This window comes from Staurois parvus, unplaced genomic scaffold, assembly GCF_062004578.1.
Source record: "Staurois parvus isolate SC_StPar_1 unplaced genomic scaffold, SC_StPar_1.0 ptg000025l, whole genome shotgun sequence".
Classification (NCBI taxonomy): domain Eukaryota; kingdom Metazoa; phylum Chordata; class Amphibia; order Anura; family Ranidae; genus Staurois; species Staurois parvus.
Window position 1 is genome coordinate 2,135,827 of NW_028317821.1, and position 18,439 is coordinate 2,154,265.

The 18,439-nt window shown below is 42.1% G+C and overlaps 1 protein-coding gene across 1 annotated transcript in view; it reads right to left on the minus strand.

Moving 5' to 3' along the window:
• LOC149471171 (tetraspanin-17) overlaps positions 1-17,973 on the minus strand; it is a 76,332-nt gene extending 58,359 nt beyond the window's left edge. The window contains exon 1 of the mRNA XM_089693626.1: positions 17,671-17,973. Coding sequence (XP_089549752.1) covers positions 17,671-17,757 — 87 coding nt within the window. The 5' untranslated portion in view covers positions 17,758-17,973. The remainder of the gene's footprint in view (positions 1-17,670) is intronic.
• Between the last annotated feature and the right edge of the window lie 466 nt (positions 17,974-18,439).

The following is an 18,439-nucleotide window of genomic DNA, read 5'->3' on the forward strand; positions in this document are numbered from 1 at the left end:
CCTAGTAAGCTTCAGCTGGTTCATCATGAACTCACTGAAAATTGCCATCTGTATTACCAGCCTAAGCCACAGGATCCTGTGCCAGTCTCTTCAGCCCAAAGCTTTAGACGGTCCATTGGCCTTAACACATACAGTATATGGCTAGTAACACCGCATTGTACATAGAGGAGGCAAACATGAAAACGGTGGCTGAAAGCACCTTCCAGAGTTAGCAGCATTGGACTGGTCGCATGGATAGAGGAGGTCTGCCAGAGCCAGGAATAAGGTGAAGCTGGCTAAACACAGATTATCCCTACAGTCCTAGGTTAAAAATGCATTTATAGTCACTGTAAACATTCCTACCTGAACCTTGTGCTTTTTATCTGCATCAGGTGCACTGATCATGAAGTTTCATGGGGTAATTTGTTGCCCTGTATGCACAGTCTATAGTGAATTAAATGTTCACATTCCTATGTCAGCAGTTTGTCTAGAAAACATGGAAGTATTTGGTATGGCACCCTGGTTAATGCTTGACCACTGTCCGTAGTGTGAGAACTGACATTTCCTGTGAAGAAACTACACATCCCACAATCCCTGGGGTTCTCTGTCTAGTGCTGGGTGCAGTTGAGCACCACACAGTAATCAGATCTGACACAGAAGTAAGCAGGCAGAGCACCAACAGATGCACAGAGAGCTCACCATGGCGATGGAAAGTTTTTTTGTTTCTGTCACGTTTGATGCGACAGAGGGGACGGCAAGGCATGCATTGGAAGCAATGTTATCTGAAGCAGAATATGGTCTACAAACATGCTAGCTGAAGCAATACATGGACATAAGGGAATTGATCAGCCATTGATCAGTCATCAAGACACTAAACCGCAACCACAACACGCTAGCCCATCATTACAAGGTAAGCAAACACAGGGAACATACTGTAACTACACTAAACACCTAGTTCAGTAGTTAACTTATGAGATAAATAGGGCCTCAAATGCAGCCCTGACATAAAACACCTGCACATAATGTTCAATATACAGTGCTCAGCATAAATGGAGTACACCCATCTTGAAACGTAAGATTTTAATCAATATCTCAATGAACACAAGAACAATTTTTAAAATGTTGACAAAACAAGTTTTATAGAACATCTGTTTAGCTCATTATACGAAAGCAAGATTAATATAAATTTAGATCATCAGTTTTACTCAAATTTGTTGATGCAAAAATGAATACACCTCACAACAAAAACCTACTACATCTAGTGTTTTCTATGACCTTCATGATCGGTAAGGACAGCACCAAGTCTTCTAGGCATGGAATGAACAAGTTGGTGACATATTGCAACAAATGGATCTTTCCATTTTTCAAGAACAACCTCTTTTAGCGCCTGGATGCTGGATGGAGAGTGATGCTCAACTTGTCTTCAGAATTCACCATAGGTGTTCGACTGGGTTCAGATAAGGAGATATACTTAGATGTGCATCTTGGATACTTTTCATGTTGGAAAAGTGCACGACGACCAAGGGCACGGAGTGATGGTAGCATCTTCTCTTTCAATGTCGAGCAGTGCATCTGTGAATTCCTGATACCATCAATGCAGCTCCCCGACACCAGCAGTCCCACAGAAGGACACCGCCACCACCATGTTTCACTGTAGGCACCATGCATTTTTCTTTATACTCCTCACCTTTGTGACACCATACAGTTTTGAAGCCATCAGTTCCAAAAACATTTATCTTGGTCTTATCACTCCAGAGTACAGAGTCCCAGTAGTCTTCTTTTTCAGCATGGGCCCTGGTAAATTCTAGGTGAGCTTTAGGAAAGGCTTCCTTTGGAGGAGACACCCATGCATGCCATTCCTCTGCAGTGTATGCCATATTGTGTCACAGGAAACAATCACCCGTTTGGCTTCTACTTCTTTAGCTAACTGCAGTGAACATGAACTGCGATTTTCTTCAACCTTTTTCATCAGAAGACGCTCCTGTCAAAGTGTTAATGTCCATGGATGTCTCTGAGATGGTTGCAGTTCCGTCTTTGTTAATTTTTGTATCACTTTTGCTACAGTATTCTAACTGATAAGTAAAGCTTTACAGACCTTGTTGCCTTCACCTTTCTTGTATAAACAAATTTTCTCTCTTAGGCCTTGTGACATTTCTCTTCCATGTGGTGCCATTGCTGACAGCATGAAATGGGAAGGGGGTTTCTTGGTTAACACCCTTTTATAATCAATTGTCTGCTGGACACCTATTTAATGAATAATTTACTCTTACCTGTAGTTGAATTCTTGTTAATTAGAATTTTGTTGTCTAAAATTTAGCTTTGCTCCTAAGACTTTCATTGGGATGTATTCATTTTTTGCAACATGGTCTTGAATTAATTTGTTAGGAAAAAAATCATGTTCCATAGAAAATGTCGATTCTGAAAGGAAGGTAAAAAGGTTTTCTGACAAATCTGTTGGGGTGTACGCATTTATACTGTGCACTGGATGTAATGCTTGAGAGGACTGTCAGAAATTGCATGCTTAAGACAGGAAATGAGGGTCAGAGACTGGACACGCTACACTTTTGGCTAGGAATATGCTGCAGAAGACCATACAAAACTGGGAACATGTTGCACGAGGCTAGTAGAAATCAATGCTATTACCCCAAATCAATGTTCCCACAACAGACTTAGGAGGACTGCATGCAGCACTCGGCTGAAGGTCAGGCACCAGGGACCTGGTATTAAAAAAAAAAAAAAAAAAAAAACCCCACACACTACACTAAAAACAAACACCCACAAACACACCATTTTGAAATTGTACAATACCCTTAGCCATTGCAGCATGGTGACAATAAACCCTTGGGAAGGGTAGATTTTCTAGTACCTGGATCTGCTTTAAATCACTGGGTAACACAAGATAGGTTCTGCAGTCTCGTTCTTAAGTTGAATTCAGGGATGTTCGATTTATAATCACCGGATGCCTCTGGGACACGTAGATACGGGAACATAGTTTTTTTTTCTAACCTTCAGCCCACTACAGTACATGAACAATTTGGGCTGTTGTAGAAACAAGGACTGGTGATAAAGCTTCAGTGGAGACCCCCCCCCCCCCCCCAATTATAAAAGACTTACAAAAGTGAATTTACTTTCCTAGGAATAGATTTCCTCTGACTTCCTGTTGTCTCCCTCCATTCGGAAGTATGAGTTGTATAAGTCAGAGACTGCCTGTATATGTTGTTATTTGTATGGAGAAGGCAGCTATTTCTTAGAAATTAGCAAGACCCCCCCAAAAAAATAAAGGAGTGAAAAAAAAAAAAAAAAAAAAAAAAAAAAAAAAAACTTACCTCTGATGGGCGACAAGTCTACGCCACTGTGATATTCCTCTGGTAAAGTCTTTAGCATTTGACACTTCTGACTGAGAGTGTGAAAGGTCTACATCCTCTATTATTATTATACAGGATTTATATAGCGCCAACGGTTTGCTCAGCACTTTACATTATAGTGGGAGACAATACAGTAACAAACAGTTCAATACAAGAGGGATTTGAGGGCCCTGCTCCTTGGAGCTTACAATCTAGGAGGGAGGGGTTAATGTTACAATAGGTAATAACTGTGGGGGATGGAGTGCGTGGAAGAGTAGAGGATTCCAGTATTAGCAGGATGACGGGATAGGCTTCCCTGAAGAGATAGGTTTTCAGCGATTGCCTAAAAGTAAGTAGGCGATAGATTGGGGTAGGGAGTTCCAGAAGATGGGGGACACCCTGGAGACGTGCATGGGAGGAGGAGATAAGGGAGCTAGAGAGTAGGAGGTCTTGCAAGGAGCGGAGTGTACGGTTTGGGTGATATTTAGAGACAAGATCGGTTATGTAATTTGGGGCAGTGTTGTGGACGGCTTTATAGGTCATTGTTAGAGCTTTGAATTTTATCCATTGGGCAACTGGGAGCCAGTGGAAGGATTGGCAGAGAGGGGAGGCAGACACAGAACGGTTAGAAAAGGTGGATGAGTCTGGCAGCAGCATTCATGATAGACTGGAGTGGGGATAGCCTGCGATGAGGTAGGCCACTTTTCACTATGGTGGCTCGTGTGGTCTACGTTACTACAGGACGGTAGTAACATAGGTGCCAATGTGAAAAATCATGCATTCAACACACCTGTGTGTTGCATGTGAAGACTTTGTGCAAAGCTGTACTGTTTGAACAAAGCAGAGTTCTGACTCACTGCTAAAGTGGGAAATACCACCACTCTTCTATTGAGGAGACCATTTGGATTTTCAGAATCTAATTAAAACCGATTTAAGCAGTGTGATTGAGCTACTAGATTGCCTGTGTAGCTTGTCCTATTGGTCTCTCTTCACCCACAGTTGTATTTCAAATAATGTGGATATTATCATACAACAACAAATGAACAAAGAAAACAGGATGATAACATTCTACTTTCCAATGTCAATATTTTGTATCAGTATGTACAAGTTAGACTGCATACCTTTGATGGTTCATACAGGAAGCTCTACACAGAAAAATATGGTGCATTCTTAACAATAGCAGGAAATGGAGAGGAAGAAGAGGTGCAGCGCAATGGAAAGAGGACCATATTCAGCAAGAACAGAAAGAAGCATGCTGTGGCATCCAACAAAATCCCCCAATCTTTTTTTGAGCAACGAGCAACAAAATAATCTCCTTGCTCATAATATGTGTTCTAACTTAGCAAGACCTTTTACATTTTTTCAGTATTTGATGTATTCTGTAGTGATGCACTAAGCCGAAAACTGAAATGGACAGTGTCTTTAAAAAAAAAAAAATAATAATAATATATATAAATATATATATATATATATATATATATATTTTGTTTGTATATACACTCACCGGTCACTTTATTAGGTACACCTTGCTAGTACCGGGTTGGACACCCTTTTGCCTTTAGAACTGCCTTAATTCTTCATGTCATAGATTCAACAAGGTGTAGGAAACATTCCTCAGAGCTTCTGGTCCATATTGATATGACAGCATCACGCAGTTGCTGCAGATTTGTCAGCTGCACATCCATGATGTTTATCTCTCATTCCAAAAGGTGCTCTGTTGAATTGAGATATGGTGACTGGAGTCCATTGAAGTACAGTGATCTCATTGCCATGTTCAAGATTATCTGAGCTTTGTGATTACGTGAATTATCCTGATGGAAGTAGCCATAAAGGGATGGACATGGTCAGAAACAATACTCGGGCAGGTCGTGGCATTCAAACGATGCTCAATTGGTACTAAAGGGCAAAAAGTGTGCCAAGAAAACATCCCCCATGCCAGTACACCACCACCAGCCTGAACTGTTGATACAAGGCAGGATGGAACCATGCTTTTATTGTTTACGTCACATTCTGACCCTACCATCCGAATGTCGCAGCTGAAATTGAGACTCAGACTGGGCAACATTTTTCAAATCTTCTATTGTCCAATTTTTGGTGAGCCTGTGCGAATTGTAGTCTCGGTTTTCTGCTCTTAGCAGACAGGAGTGGTACCCAGTGTGGTCCTCTGCTGCTATAGCCCATCGTGTTTAAGGTTCGACATGTTATACGGTATTCTGCATACCTTGGTTGTAACGAGTGGTTGAGTTACTGTTGCCCATCATATCAAACCAGTCTGCCCATGCTCCTGACCTCAATATGGCATTTTCATTCACACAACTGCCGTTCACTAGATATGGTCTTGCAGACCATTCTCTGTAAACCCTAAAGAGGATTGTTCTAGAAAACCCCAGTAGATCAGCAGTTTTTGAAAAACTCATACCAGTACCTAATAAAGTGGCCAGTGTACACATAATATATATAAAAAAAATATATAATGCAGTGAAGATCACTGGGAGTAGCGGTGTCCACTTCAGGCCAATTTCACATTGCTGCAATGCAGTTAGCCTGCATGCAGGACTTTTGGTGTGCTTTCAGAAAATTTACCAAATCCACCCTAATAGAAGTCTATAGGAGGACAAATCAAATGTCTGCCTGCTCCATTCATAGAGTGCTTCAGCTTCTATGAATGGAGCAGTGAAGTGGCAAGGGCAGGTATAGTCAGCACTTCTGACAAGTGCCTGACATGTGGAGCCACTCTTAGTACCTTGTCCCCCCCCCCCCCATCCCTTTCTAGAACTGGAAGATCACAGCTATGGGGGTATTTAGGGGTAAAATAATCCAAGCATCAGCACACTCACATAAGTACCATCTTTAGTGCAGAATTAAAATACATAATCGAGCTTTAACCTCCCTGGCAGTATTTCCGAGTGTAGCTCGAGGTAAAGTTTCAGTACCACAAGCGGTAACCCAGAGCTACATTTGGGCTTACCATGCGGCGCTGCTCTGGGATCCGTTCTTCTCTTACCTTGTCCAGCACTCCTGCGGCGATGTCCCTCCTGCAGTGTCCCCTGTAATGTCCTCCAGCGGATGCTGGCATCTGTCTTCTGAATTCCGTCCCCTGGGACGTACGGGGACGGAACGGCAGGAAATTTGAAAATGACAAAAAGTGACATTCACTAAAATAACATAGTAAAACATTACTGTATCAAACCATTTCACATACATTTTGTCCCTAGTGCTTTGTCCTGCCTGCATTTTTACTGTTCTTTCTGCCAGGAAACTGAGAAACGTCCATGGTGTCCAAAAAGCGTCCCTTTAGGTCAAAATCGGTTTTAGACCAGCTAGAGAACAGCGATAGTAATTTAGAACCACTTGCAGAATTGAGTGATAATGATTCGTCATCAGACACTGCAAGCGATTTTGCAACTTTGCTCAGTGATGTGCGAACTTTTTCAAATTGAAGTGTTTTTGGCTTGATTATATTATTGAATTAAATTATTTTTATGATTATTTATTAAATTATAATTTATGAGTTTGTGTTTCAAATTTAAACATACCCGGAATGTTTACTAGACTCTTGTTAGGACAGATTTCAGTGATTTATTCCTAAAAATTACAGGCCTACAATTAAAAAAAAAAAAAAACTACATATTTCCATGCAAAAAATGTACCGCTTTGAGCACAGAAATATGGCCATAATCAGACCGCTAGGGAGGTTAACCTCCCTGGCAATCTAATTATGTCAATATTTTTGAATGTCAAAAGCAGTCCATTGTTTTGCATGGAAATTTGTTGTTTTATATTGTAGGCCTGTAAATTCTAAGGAATAACTCACTTAAAATCTGTCCAAACAAGAGTCTAGTAAACATCCTGGGTATGAAAGTTTAAAAACACAAAACCATAAATTATAAAAAAAAATTAAATTAAATAAATAAAATTCAATAATGTAATCAAACCAAAAAACACTGAAATTTGACACAAGTTCACACATCACTAAGCTCAGTCGCAGAATCGTCGCGGTCGTCACTTTCAGTGTCTGATGACGAATTTCCCCACAAATCACTATCACTCAATTCTGCAAGTAGTTCTAAATTTACTATCGCTGTTCTCTAGCTGGTCTAAAACTGATTTTGACCTAAAGGGATGCTTTTAGGATGCCATGGACGTTCTCAGGTTTCCAGGCAGAAAAGACTGTAAAACTGCAGGCAGGGCACTGGACCCCATGAGATGCCCCGGTACCTTTTTCATAGGCTTTTTTGAGTTTGGGCAAGGACACAGGGGCCCCATGATCCCCTATTGCCCGGGGGCCCCATGAGTTGTCAGTCCACCCCTGCTAGGGACAAAATTTAGGTGAAATAGTTTGATACAGTAATGTAATCCTAACAGATTACAATGTATTGTGTGTATGTCATATTTTTACTTTTTTTAAATCTCCAGCCGGTTCCGCCCCCCTGCGTTATGACTCTCTCAGAGAAGGGACCCAGTAGACAGATGCCGGCATCGGCCAGAGGATCGCAGGACAAGGTGAGGATCGGGAGATCGCAGGACAAGGACCACAGTGTAATCCAGAGTATGGCTCGGGGTTATTGCTTTTGGTACTGTAAAATTAACCCCGAGTCACACTCGGGATTACCACTAGGAAGTGGTACAAGTTTAAGTATACACCAGTCCTTCGATATGGTGGGTGCAATAGTTTTTCACAAGAACATTTTCAGCAAGTACAGAAAATGTCTTGATTTTGCCAGAAATGCAGTGTGCTTTTTTTTTCGGAGTCCAAAAGAAAGCAAAGAATTTTATTATGTAAATTGCTAATCCACTCAACTCACCAATAATGGAGATTAGCAAAAACAGACATATTTGAAGTCCACTAAGACTCAAAGATAATTTCAGAAACTGCACTCAGTGTAACATATACAGTAATTAACAAAAATATCCAAGATAAAATTAATCTTGAATGATTTGTTAATCACCGTATATATGTTACACTGTTGAGCGCTATTTCTAAAATTTTTGATCATAGTGGAGAAAATTTGAACAGCTGCCCCAGGTTAATTTAGCGGTTTGAAAATTTATATTATATGTAGCCAGGGATGTTGAATTTACATCGCCCGATGCTCGGGACATGTAGTTCTGGACACTGGGCAGGTTTTTTTTCTTAAACATTTAGCCCTGCTGCGGGCAAGCAGCAGGGCTCATCTGTCAGGTGGAAACATTCAGCTTCCATACAGTGCTAGCCTCTCCCCCCTCCCCCCACATGAGGTCTCCCAGGCTCCACTTGTCCATCTGCGGGCCCAGGACCAGCTCAACACAATCGGCTAGAGGGGAGGGAGGAGAGCAGACATCCGCTCCCCTCCTTGTCCTGGACCTGGAAGTGACGTTATGCCACTTCCGGGTCCCGTTCAAAGATTTCCTGGCCGGGGAAACTGTAATGCAGTGTGATATGCACTGCATTACATTCAGGGAAGACATGCAGGGTCTTTTAGACCCTGGATGTCTCAAAGAGAACCTGTCACCAAAAATTACCACATAGGGCACATAACATCCCCCCCCCCCCCCCAAAAAAAAAAAAATAAAAAAATACGCACAAATGTAAAAACACACACTGGGGTGCCTACGCAAGAAACCGGTGATTGCGATACACAGGTTACATATCACCATGCATGCTAGGATGAAAGCAAGAATTCTAGCACCAGACCTCCTCCGTAACACTATACTGATGATTGATAAGGGGGTTTAAATGTGTTGCCTATAGAAAATATAGGGTACTGACGTTTGTCTCCATATCAAGAGCGTACGCAAAGTTAAAGGTTTGACATGTTGGATATCCATTTTCTCAATGCAACTTTGACTTTATTTAAAAAAAAATATTATATTTTTTTTTAATAAAAAAATGTATTGCTTTTTTCTGCAATAAAATTAGCTTACTTGTATTTTTTTACTGAAATTTTGTGGCAATATCATGCGACACAAAATTGGAACTACCACCATTTCATTCTCTAGGGTCAGAAAATATATCATGTTTGGGGGTTTTGTGTAATCTTCAGGCCTAAAATGATTTTTTAAAAACTTGAGCAAAAGATGCAAAAAAACGGCTCCAGCAGCAAAAGGGATAAAGGATAAGCCTGACACTCCCTTCCCCAAGGAGCAGCCAATCGGTGCTCATTACATTGCAAGGTCTCTCCCCTGCTAGTCCCCAGGTGCAGTATTGGAGACAGGCAGTGAGGGGATAACAAGCGCAATGTTAAAATTATTACATGTTTAAGTCACCATAAAGCCCCTTTTGTTTTTAAAAGCCCCAGACATTCCTAAAATCATCTCCAATTTAAATATGGTTTTGGTTAAAAAAATTTCTCTTTTATCTGGACAAGTAGATTGAGGAACCGATTTAGTCCCTGGACAAGTAGTTTTTGAAAAATTTCCACACACCTGGTAGCCATAGCGCAGTTCATATAAAAATAATAATAAGTTTGAAGTCCAGTCTGTGATCACCAAACATGAAGGACACACTAACACAACAATTCAGCCACCGCATCTAAGAACTGTTAAGGTGAAATATTTTGTATTTAGGTTTACAGATGCTTTAACCAGAATATGTACTGTAGGTTTCAATAGATTCCCTGTAGAAATAGGTAGGACAGTTGTTTTCTCCGCACATGTATGAAGTTCTGCTGGTCCCTCCATAAATAAACGTGGCATATTGCATATCTCAACCATAAAACTACCACAGTCAAACACAAGTAACATTCTGCATTTGGAAGCAATTATAGAGTTGTATGCATTCAGCAGTTCCAGGCAACCAAGACATAAATCAAAGAGGCTGCATACAAGACTCTGTTGGTACCCACAGCAGATTTATTGTTAAATACAATTCTTTATAAACGTGAAAAAAGTTACTTAAGTTAATTAGCATAAAAAAATAAAATTAAACAAAAAAAAAAATCAATAAATCAAATTTTCAAGGCTGTTTTCTGTTCTACTCCGTCGCACCTAAGTGTAGGTTTACACAACAATGAGTCATTGATCCAGAATAGGTAAGCGTATGAAGAAAGTCAGAAGAATCAAACTCGCCCTCTGCATGTTTGTTCAAGAGTTATGAATTAATTTTATGCCAACATTTCATATTTCTAATGTGTCTGTGTTACTATGCACATGTATGAAAGTATCCTGTTCTCTTTGCATTGGCTTACTTTCTGTGAAATACCTGCTGATCCTACCAGTTTCTCTGCTTTCCCATTTCAAAGAGACTATGTCAGGGCATGGGAGCATATCCATCCCAGTGTGGTCAGTTTCTTTGCATTCTACCTGGGAGCACAACTTGCCTGTACTCCAGGTGGTCAGATTACTGCTGACACACCCCCTTGCACAGCTTTTCATTGGTAGATCAGTGTTCTGCTGTTTCGAGTCCTGCTGACACACCCTCCTGCACAGACACAGTCCAGTGTAAAATACAAACTGCCGCTGGCACTATTCTCCCCAACTCTTCTCCACGAAACAAAAAAACAAAAAAACAAACAAAAAAAACACCCCATTCACTGTAGACAGATATTAATTTCATCTTTTTAATTCTCTGATCACTAAAAGCCAGTCACAGGTTATGAGGTGTAAACATGCTGAATGCCTCGGTCTTGGAAAAGAATGTCAGACCATACATTATGCAATTTTAATTCCTTCAACCTGTGATTGATTAATTATCCCATGTTGAAAGGGGAAATCTTTTGCTTTTGTATTCTGACAGCGGGAGGTGTCCCCACCATCAGAATACAGTGATCAAATGAAAACAAACACACGGTTGTACCGAAATAGATCTCTTGACAGACTTCAGTACAACCAGCCTCCCCATACATGGATTGAAAATTTGTCACACACACGGGAGCGAAGATCCAGTGCTAGAGAGTGTATGCTACCTGACCCCTTTGTCATATCATTATGTAGTTGCAGTCTTTAGGACTCCAAAGGCCCATGCCACTGTACGGCCAATAGAAGTGTCAAGGTAGCCCAGCAATGAAGTGGCACACCCTAAAGTAGGATCCTCCCACACTACAGTGAGAAATTGGGAAGACTCAGAACCTGGTATATCATGTGATCAGAAAGAAGGGTCTTTTAGGAGTAGTCTAGTTTAATTTACAAGGACGTCATGCCAAGAGATCAACTTTTAACTTTTTTTTTTTTAACCTGTCAGTTTAGTAAGTAATAAATCATTTCCAGTTTGCTATGGTTTCCTGCATTTTGCACATGTACTCTGTTCTGTTAAGTCAATTATTAATCTATTTAAGAGGAGAAAAAAGAAAAAAAAAAAAAAAAACCATGAACAAGCTAAAAATGTGGCAATTTCAAGTGCATGTACATTAACCAGGGTCTTACACAACTGCAAGATCAATGGACCAAATACAAATATTTACTTTTCCTGTACCCATGGTAATGTACCAATGTCAAACCAGTAGTAAGGGGAGTAAAGTATAAAGTGGTAGAAAAGGTGAGGTATTTGTCAGTTTTCAAAGGCATACATTTTGTTGCAAGTATGTTACCGCTTAAAGTGGTAGTATATCCACTTTAATCTTTACCTACAGGTAAGCTCACCTGTAGGTAAAATAGAAAATATCTTAAACGTGCACTTTTTTTTTTTGCAACATTCCTTCAGAGCACTGTGCAGTGTCCCGAGCTGGAGCGGACTGACCATTTGGAAACTCGGGCACTGCCTGAGGGCCCGGGGTGAGCAGGGGGCCCCATGAGATGCCCCTGGTACCTTTCATAGGCTTTTTTTTATGTTCTTTGAGTGTGGACAAGGACACAGGGGCCCCATGATCCACTATTGCCCAGGGGCCCCATGAGTTGTCAGTCCACCCCTGGTCCCGAGACTCCCGTGCGCATGCGCAGGAGATACGTCATTGTGGCCCAGCCATTTAGATGGCCGAAGCTCGCCAACCAGGAAGGAAGACTGGGTGAAGATGGAAGGTTCTATAAATGTGACAGCGCACTGCTGGAGGGCTTTGTTTTAAGGCAAGCTTTACATAATGTGCTAGTATATGATGCACATTATGCCTTTAACTTGCAGGGGATTTTTTTGGGGGATGCGGTTTACTACCGCTTTAAAATAGAGAATGCGATGGTTATAAAAAATAAAATTAAATTAAAAAAATGACACCTATTTAAATGGACGACAACACACATATGACTGGATCTAGTTTATCCTCCCATACGCAGAAATGCTTTCCCAGTAGCAGCAATATATACAAAAGAAATGTCAATCTCCGACACAGTCCACTCACACCAACACATGGCAATAATGTGCATAAAGCCCCGCAAACTGCCTGTTATGCTGACATGTTTCAATCACCCCCCCCCCTCCCCTTCCCATTCAAGCCAGTTGGATGGGGTCCTAAAAAAAGTGCCAAACAAATCAGAAAACAGTCTGTGTTAAAGTATAAGAGCACCTTTTCAGATAAAGAAAAAAAAAAAAATTTAAAATCACACACACGCCTTTATTAGATACACCTGTTCAATTGCTTGGTAGCACAAATTGCTAATCATATTGCAGCAACTTAATGCATTTAGGCATGTAGATGTGATGAAATGACTGACTGAAGTTCAAACTGAGCATTAGAATCGGGAAGAAAGGGGATTTAAGCAATTTTGAACAGGGCATGGCTGTTGGTGCCAGACAAGCTGGTCTGAGCAGTTCAAATACTGCTGATCCACTAGGATTTTCAGGTGCAACCATCTCTAGAGTTTACAGAAAATGATCCAAAAAAAAAAAAAAATGAATATATCCAGTGAGCAGCAGTTGTGTATGGACTAAAATGCCTTTAGCTGACAATTGCGCAGTCATGCAACGCTGCACCCAAATGAAAGTTTACATCCTTTTTCCCCACGAATTGAGCTTTCTTATGTGGTATTTGATCACCTGTGTGTTAGTCTTTTTTTGCTTATAGCTCAAAAAATAGACAATTGAGAAAAAGAAAAATTATATATATATATATATATATATATATATATATATATATATATATATATATATATATTTATTTATTTTGGCCTTTTTGCTATTAAACATGTCCAGTAGAAAAAGCTTGTACGAGCTGACAGGGAGGAAGACTGTTTGTAAACAAAAACAAAAAAAAGTCTTCCTCCCCGTTGATGTTTGTCAGCAGGTAATTACCAGCCGAGACCCGGTGATTGACATCAGAGGCTATCAATAGCGGCGCGGGTAGGGTGCGTGCCCCCTACCCGGAAATGCAAAATCACATTAGATATGTGGCTGAAAAACAGTTTTTTTAGGCCAAGAACATTTTTTAGCAAGTACAGAAAACCCCAGTTAATCTTGCCACAAAGGTTATGTCTGTCTTTTCCTGTAAGGGCAACATTATCTATTTGTGTAAACTACTAATCCCATCATTTACCATGCAATAAAGATAAACAAACAGGTTTGCCTATTCCAGTGACAGCCACGGCTCCCTCTATAGATACAGTAGAGTGTGTGGGCACAGAACCATAGGATAGAAGTGTATCTACAGACAACCAGGTGAAGTTAAATAAGTTCACCTTTCATAACATGTTCCACCCATATTCAGGGTGTAACATGTTACGATCAGACCAGCCCCCACTATGACAGCTAGCGGGGGATCTTCTCCCCCCTCACTAGCTGTCAAATGTTTAAAAAAATGCTGCTGTGTGGGTTTCCGACTGCGTCACTCATTCACTGTGTTCTATGAAAAAGAGACTACAAGTCCCGTCATGCCTTAGCTGTCGGCTTGTACATCTCAATGAACTACCATTGCGCTGTGGAGCACTGTGGTAGTTCATAGAGTCTTCCTGTCAGTATATCTGCATGCCCGTACAGGCAAGCAACTATACTGACAGATCCGTGAGACCTGCATGGCACCAGCGATCTGCTGCAAAAAAATAAATGTGCATTTATTTTTTTTTTTATAAAAGGTGAATTTATTCTATTAAGTAGACCTATAGGCAAAACTGTCATATTTTGGGCAGAGCAAGGGAGGATTATAACCCGTCAGTTCATTTTTTTCCATCTGCATCACATTAGGGATATTTCCCTTCACTTCCTGTCCCATAGCCAAAACAGGAAGTGAGAGAACATCACTGCAAACTAGGTAATTCCATGGGACCCTCAGGTCACCAGAACCAGTGCCCCCATTGGAAAATTCGTTTCAGGGAAAAACTGATGGAGTTTGCTTTTACTTTCAATGAGAATGGCAAACAGGACAAATATAGAAGGAATTTCCTTAAAGCAAAGTTCCACCCAAAAGGGGAGGTCCCGCTTTAAGGCCTTGTCCCCCATTAAAGATTGGCACCTTGGAAGCCACAAGCTGTCACAGCTGGGTGCCCACAGTTAAGATGCAGGCATTGGGGACAGAGGAAGACCGGTGAACCCACCTGAGTGGATTAAAAAAAAAAAAAAAAAAAAAAAGTCAGCAACTACAGTTTGTTTTTTTTCAGAGACTGGAGCTCAGCTTTAACAGGGGCACAGACACCAATAAAAACCTAAAAGAGTGGAAATGGAATAGAACACCTAAGAAAAAAAAAAAAGTTTTTGCCTTTAGTTGTACTTTAAAAAGGTAAAAAAAGCAGCCACCACATCTAAGACTGGCAGGCTGCAATATTACATTTTTGTTTGCTGGGTTTACATGGGCTTTAATGCATGCATTTTCTGGCACAGAGCCCAAATACTGGCAGCATTGAGGTAATAAAAAGAAACAATTGTGTTGGTTTGAACACATATGAGGTACAACATTGCCCATCAGCAAGACTGCCTTCTTGTAAATCAACATCTGTGACTCAATATCGCTTTTTAAATCAGCAGATCGCTAACTTTAGGACAGAAGATACTAGTTGATCCTAACAATTTTAACTTTCCAAGTCACTAACCAGGAAGCATGCAAATCAGAAGTCACAAGGGCACCCAGCCCTGTGCAGCGCAGTTTGTTTACCGTTTACTTTTTTTTCCCCAGAGGTGGTTTATATTTACCTGTTCAGTGCTATAGTGTGGCACACAGCAGGCGCTTCCACTTCTGGGGTTCCCTGCCAGCACTCAATTCCTGTATGTGCATCCACTGCAAGTCACTTGCCAGGGGGGCACACATGTGGGCTCACTCCTGAGCCAGGCTGTGTGCATCCATAAGACACAACGTGGCTCAGCCCTGCTCCCCAAAAGATTTGATAGACAGCAGCAGGAGCCAATGGCTCCTTCAGCTATCAGCAAAGCCTATGAGAGCCGGGAGGGGGAAGAGAAGATCTGTAGTTGTGCACAGTGCTGGATCAACCAGAGGACTCTTAAATGTTGGGGGGACATTTATAGAGTTTAGAACTTCTTTAACTAGTGCAAAGCTGCGTGCAGCCTGCCCATTTTATGAATGGATATGCAATTGGGTGGCTGGGTACTGCTTGCATGTAATCTGAACAGTTACATGTGAATACAGCCTTAAACTGACCATGGTCACAGATCGTGTACATCCAGGGTCTGTGTTTCTGTGGAGATTGACTGCAGCTAATCGGCTAGCTTGTATGCCAAAAAAAAAAAAAAAAAAAAAAAACACACCACGCGGTAAACAATCCACCCCTTGTCACCCATGTGAATACAACATAAGAACGTAGTTAGCCATTTGCTGTGGAACCGAGAAAATGTGGTCTCATTGTCCCATAACCAACTGCTGACCCATAAGATAGAAATGATCGGAGGCATCTGCTTGCCCAGAGGCACCACTATTAACAGATTTTTGTTTCGCAGTAATGCAGACAGACATACGATCATTTGTCCAGCTTTGAAGCATCAAACAATAACCCAGGACAGGATTACGGCGGGGTTCCCATAATAGAACCAATTATGGATGTGAAAACAATGCACATTGTGTTTAGTGCTTCTAAACAATGCACAGTACTAGATCTCACAATTCAGGATCACCCAGCCTCCACAACGATCCCCCTTCCCCAAGATCCCATAACAATCCTGGATCCCCATGACAATTCCTGGATAACCCCATAATGCCTGTTATGTTTAGTACTTATAAACAAATGCACAGTACTAAAATCACAATTCAGGATCCCCCAGCCCCCACAATGATCCTGAACGCCCCCATAATAATCACAAACCCCCCCCCCAGCCCATATAGATCCTGGATCCACATAATGATTCTGGATCCCTTAGAAGCACCCATAACAACCCCCCTAGATCTCCAAAGCGATTCTGGATCCCCCTAGCCCCCAAAATGATTATGGATACCCAAAACAATCCTGGATCACCCCATAATGAACCTTGATTCCCCTCCCCCCCCCCATTAACAATCTTGGACCTAAGCCCCCATAATGATCCTGTACTCCCTGCCCCAAAGCACATGTAACAATACTGATCCATAACAAAACTGGATCTCCGTATTGATTCTAGATCCAGCCCACACAAGGAGTCTGGATCCCCATAACAATCCTGGACACCCCCCCCAGTGCCCATAACAGTACTGGATCCCCCACCAAGTTGCCATAATGATCTCCCTGGATCCCCAAAATGACCATGTATTCTCCCCAATAACAATCTTGGATCTGGATCCCCATAATGATCCCCCCAGAAACTCCCATAACAATATTGAATCCCCGTAAGGATTCTGGATCCCCCTTCAAGCTCCTATAATCTCCCTGGATCACCAAAAGGGATTCTGAATCCCCCCAGATGAGCCTAGATCCTTATATGAATTCTGTACTCCCAAGCTCTCATAACAATCCTGGATGCCCCCATGCCACAGTGACCTCTCACCCCAGTCTCCTCCCACCATTTCCAAGGAAGCCTCCTGTATCCAATATCCAAACACAGAAGCCTGGGATGGATGACAGAATGAGCTGTGTGTGCCTGGCTCCCCAGATCTGACCCCTGATTGAAATCAGCACTGTGTGGTTGGTATGGATTTACAGCTCAGAGATGAAAACACTGCCACCCACACAAATATACATCCTGTACAAGTTAACCACCTCCTGACCACACAGCAGAACCTTCATGTCCATTGGCAGGCTGATCCCAGGGCTCCTAGTAGATTCTGAGTGCAGTACTGGACACACACTGGGCAATTTCATGACATTTCCAATCTCTGAGCACCCAACCATCATTGGTGAGAATGGGAACTGCTGGCGGTCGGTCGCCTTGCTCCGTTGTGGTAGAAGTGGGGAGAAACGTGCTGTGTGTACGGTCAGGCCAGCGGCAGTCTCCCACAAGAATGGGATAATGGCTTTCCTCTCACATCATTACCCCAAACAATGGGAAGTGTCCAGGAGAAGGCCGGCCAGCTCCCCCACCCCCCTGTCATCCATTCCCCCCCAGGCACAGACAAAGCCACAGTCTCCCCCACCCCCCACCAAAACTCTCACTCACCCAGAAGACGATGTTGAAGCCAAACAAGAAATACTTGACACAGCAGCTGACTTCAGGCCCCTTGAAATGCTGGTGTTTGCCAGACATGGCTTGGCTCCACACAGCAGAAGGCAATAATCACACACAGCGAGCTTCGAGCACAGGCAGGGGGCACCGTGCACCACTCCGGGGAAGGTACGACGACGACACCCGTGCCCCTGGGAGGCCTGGCATTGGGAGGCTGAGGGGGGCGAACAGGCCGGGCTATTGTTAGGGCGCTTCCTGGGGTCCCAGGCTCGGGAGCTCCATGTCTCCTCTCCAGCCTTATCCTGCTTTATGCAGTGCTCAGTGCAACTCCTCCCTGCCGGGGGCGGGCTCGGCGGCCTCTACAGCGGCATCTTGTGGATGTAATCGAGTATAACACCCTGTGACATGACATCAGGATTTCCCGTACGCGAATTACAGCTGTGTGCTCTCATCACATTTTCCAGTTCTGTTCAAATCATGCTTCCTGACTCCCCGTTTGTTTTCTTTTAGAAAGAAGCTGTTGAAGAAAAAAAAGTTTTGCTTTTTTTTTTTTCAATTTTGGATAGAGCAGGCTCCATGTACACTGGAACATGTTTTCTACTGACAGCAGAAAGCCAAGTTTAGCACTTGGACATTTATTTTTCCTTGGCCAGAGTAATTTCCATTGAAAAGAGTAAATGCCCAAGCACTATACACGGTTAGCACACAGATGCTTTTACATGAGTTTTTACTGCACTTAGCATTTTGTGGCCAAATAGTTTCT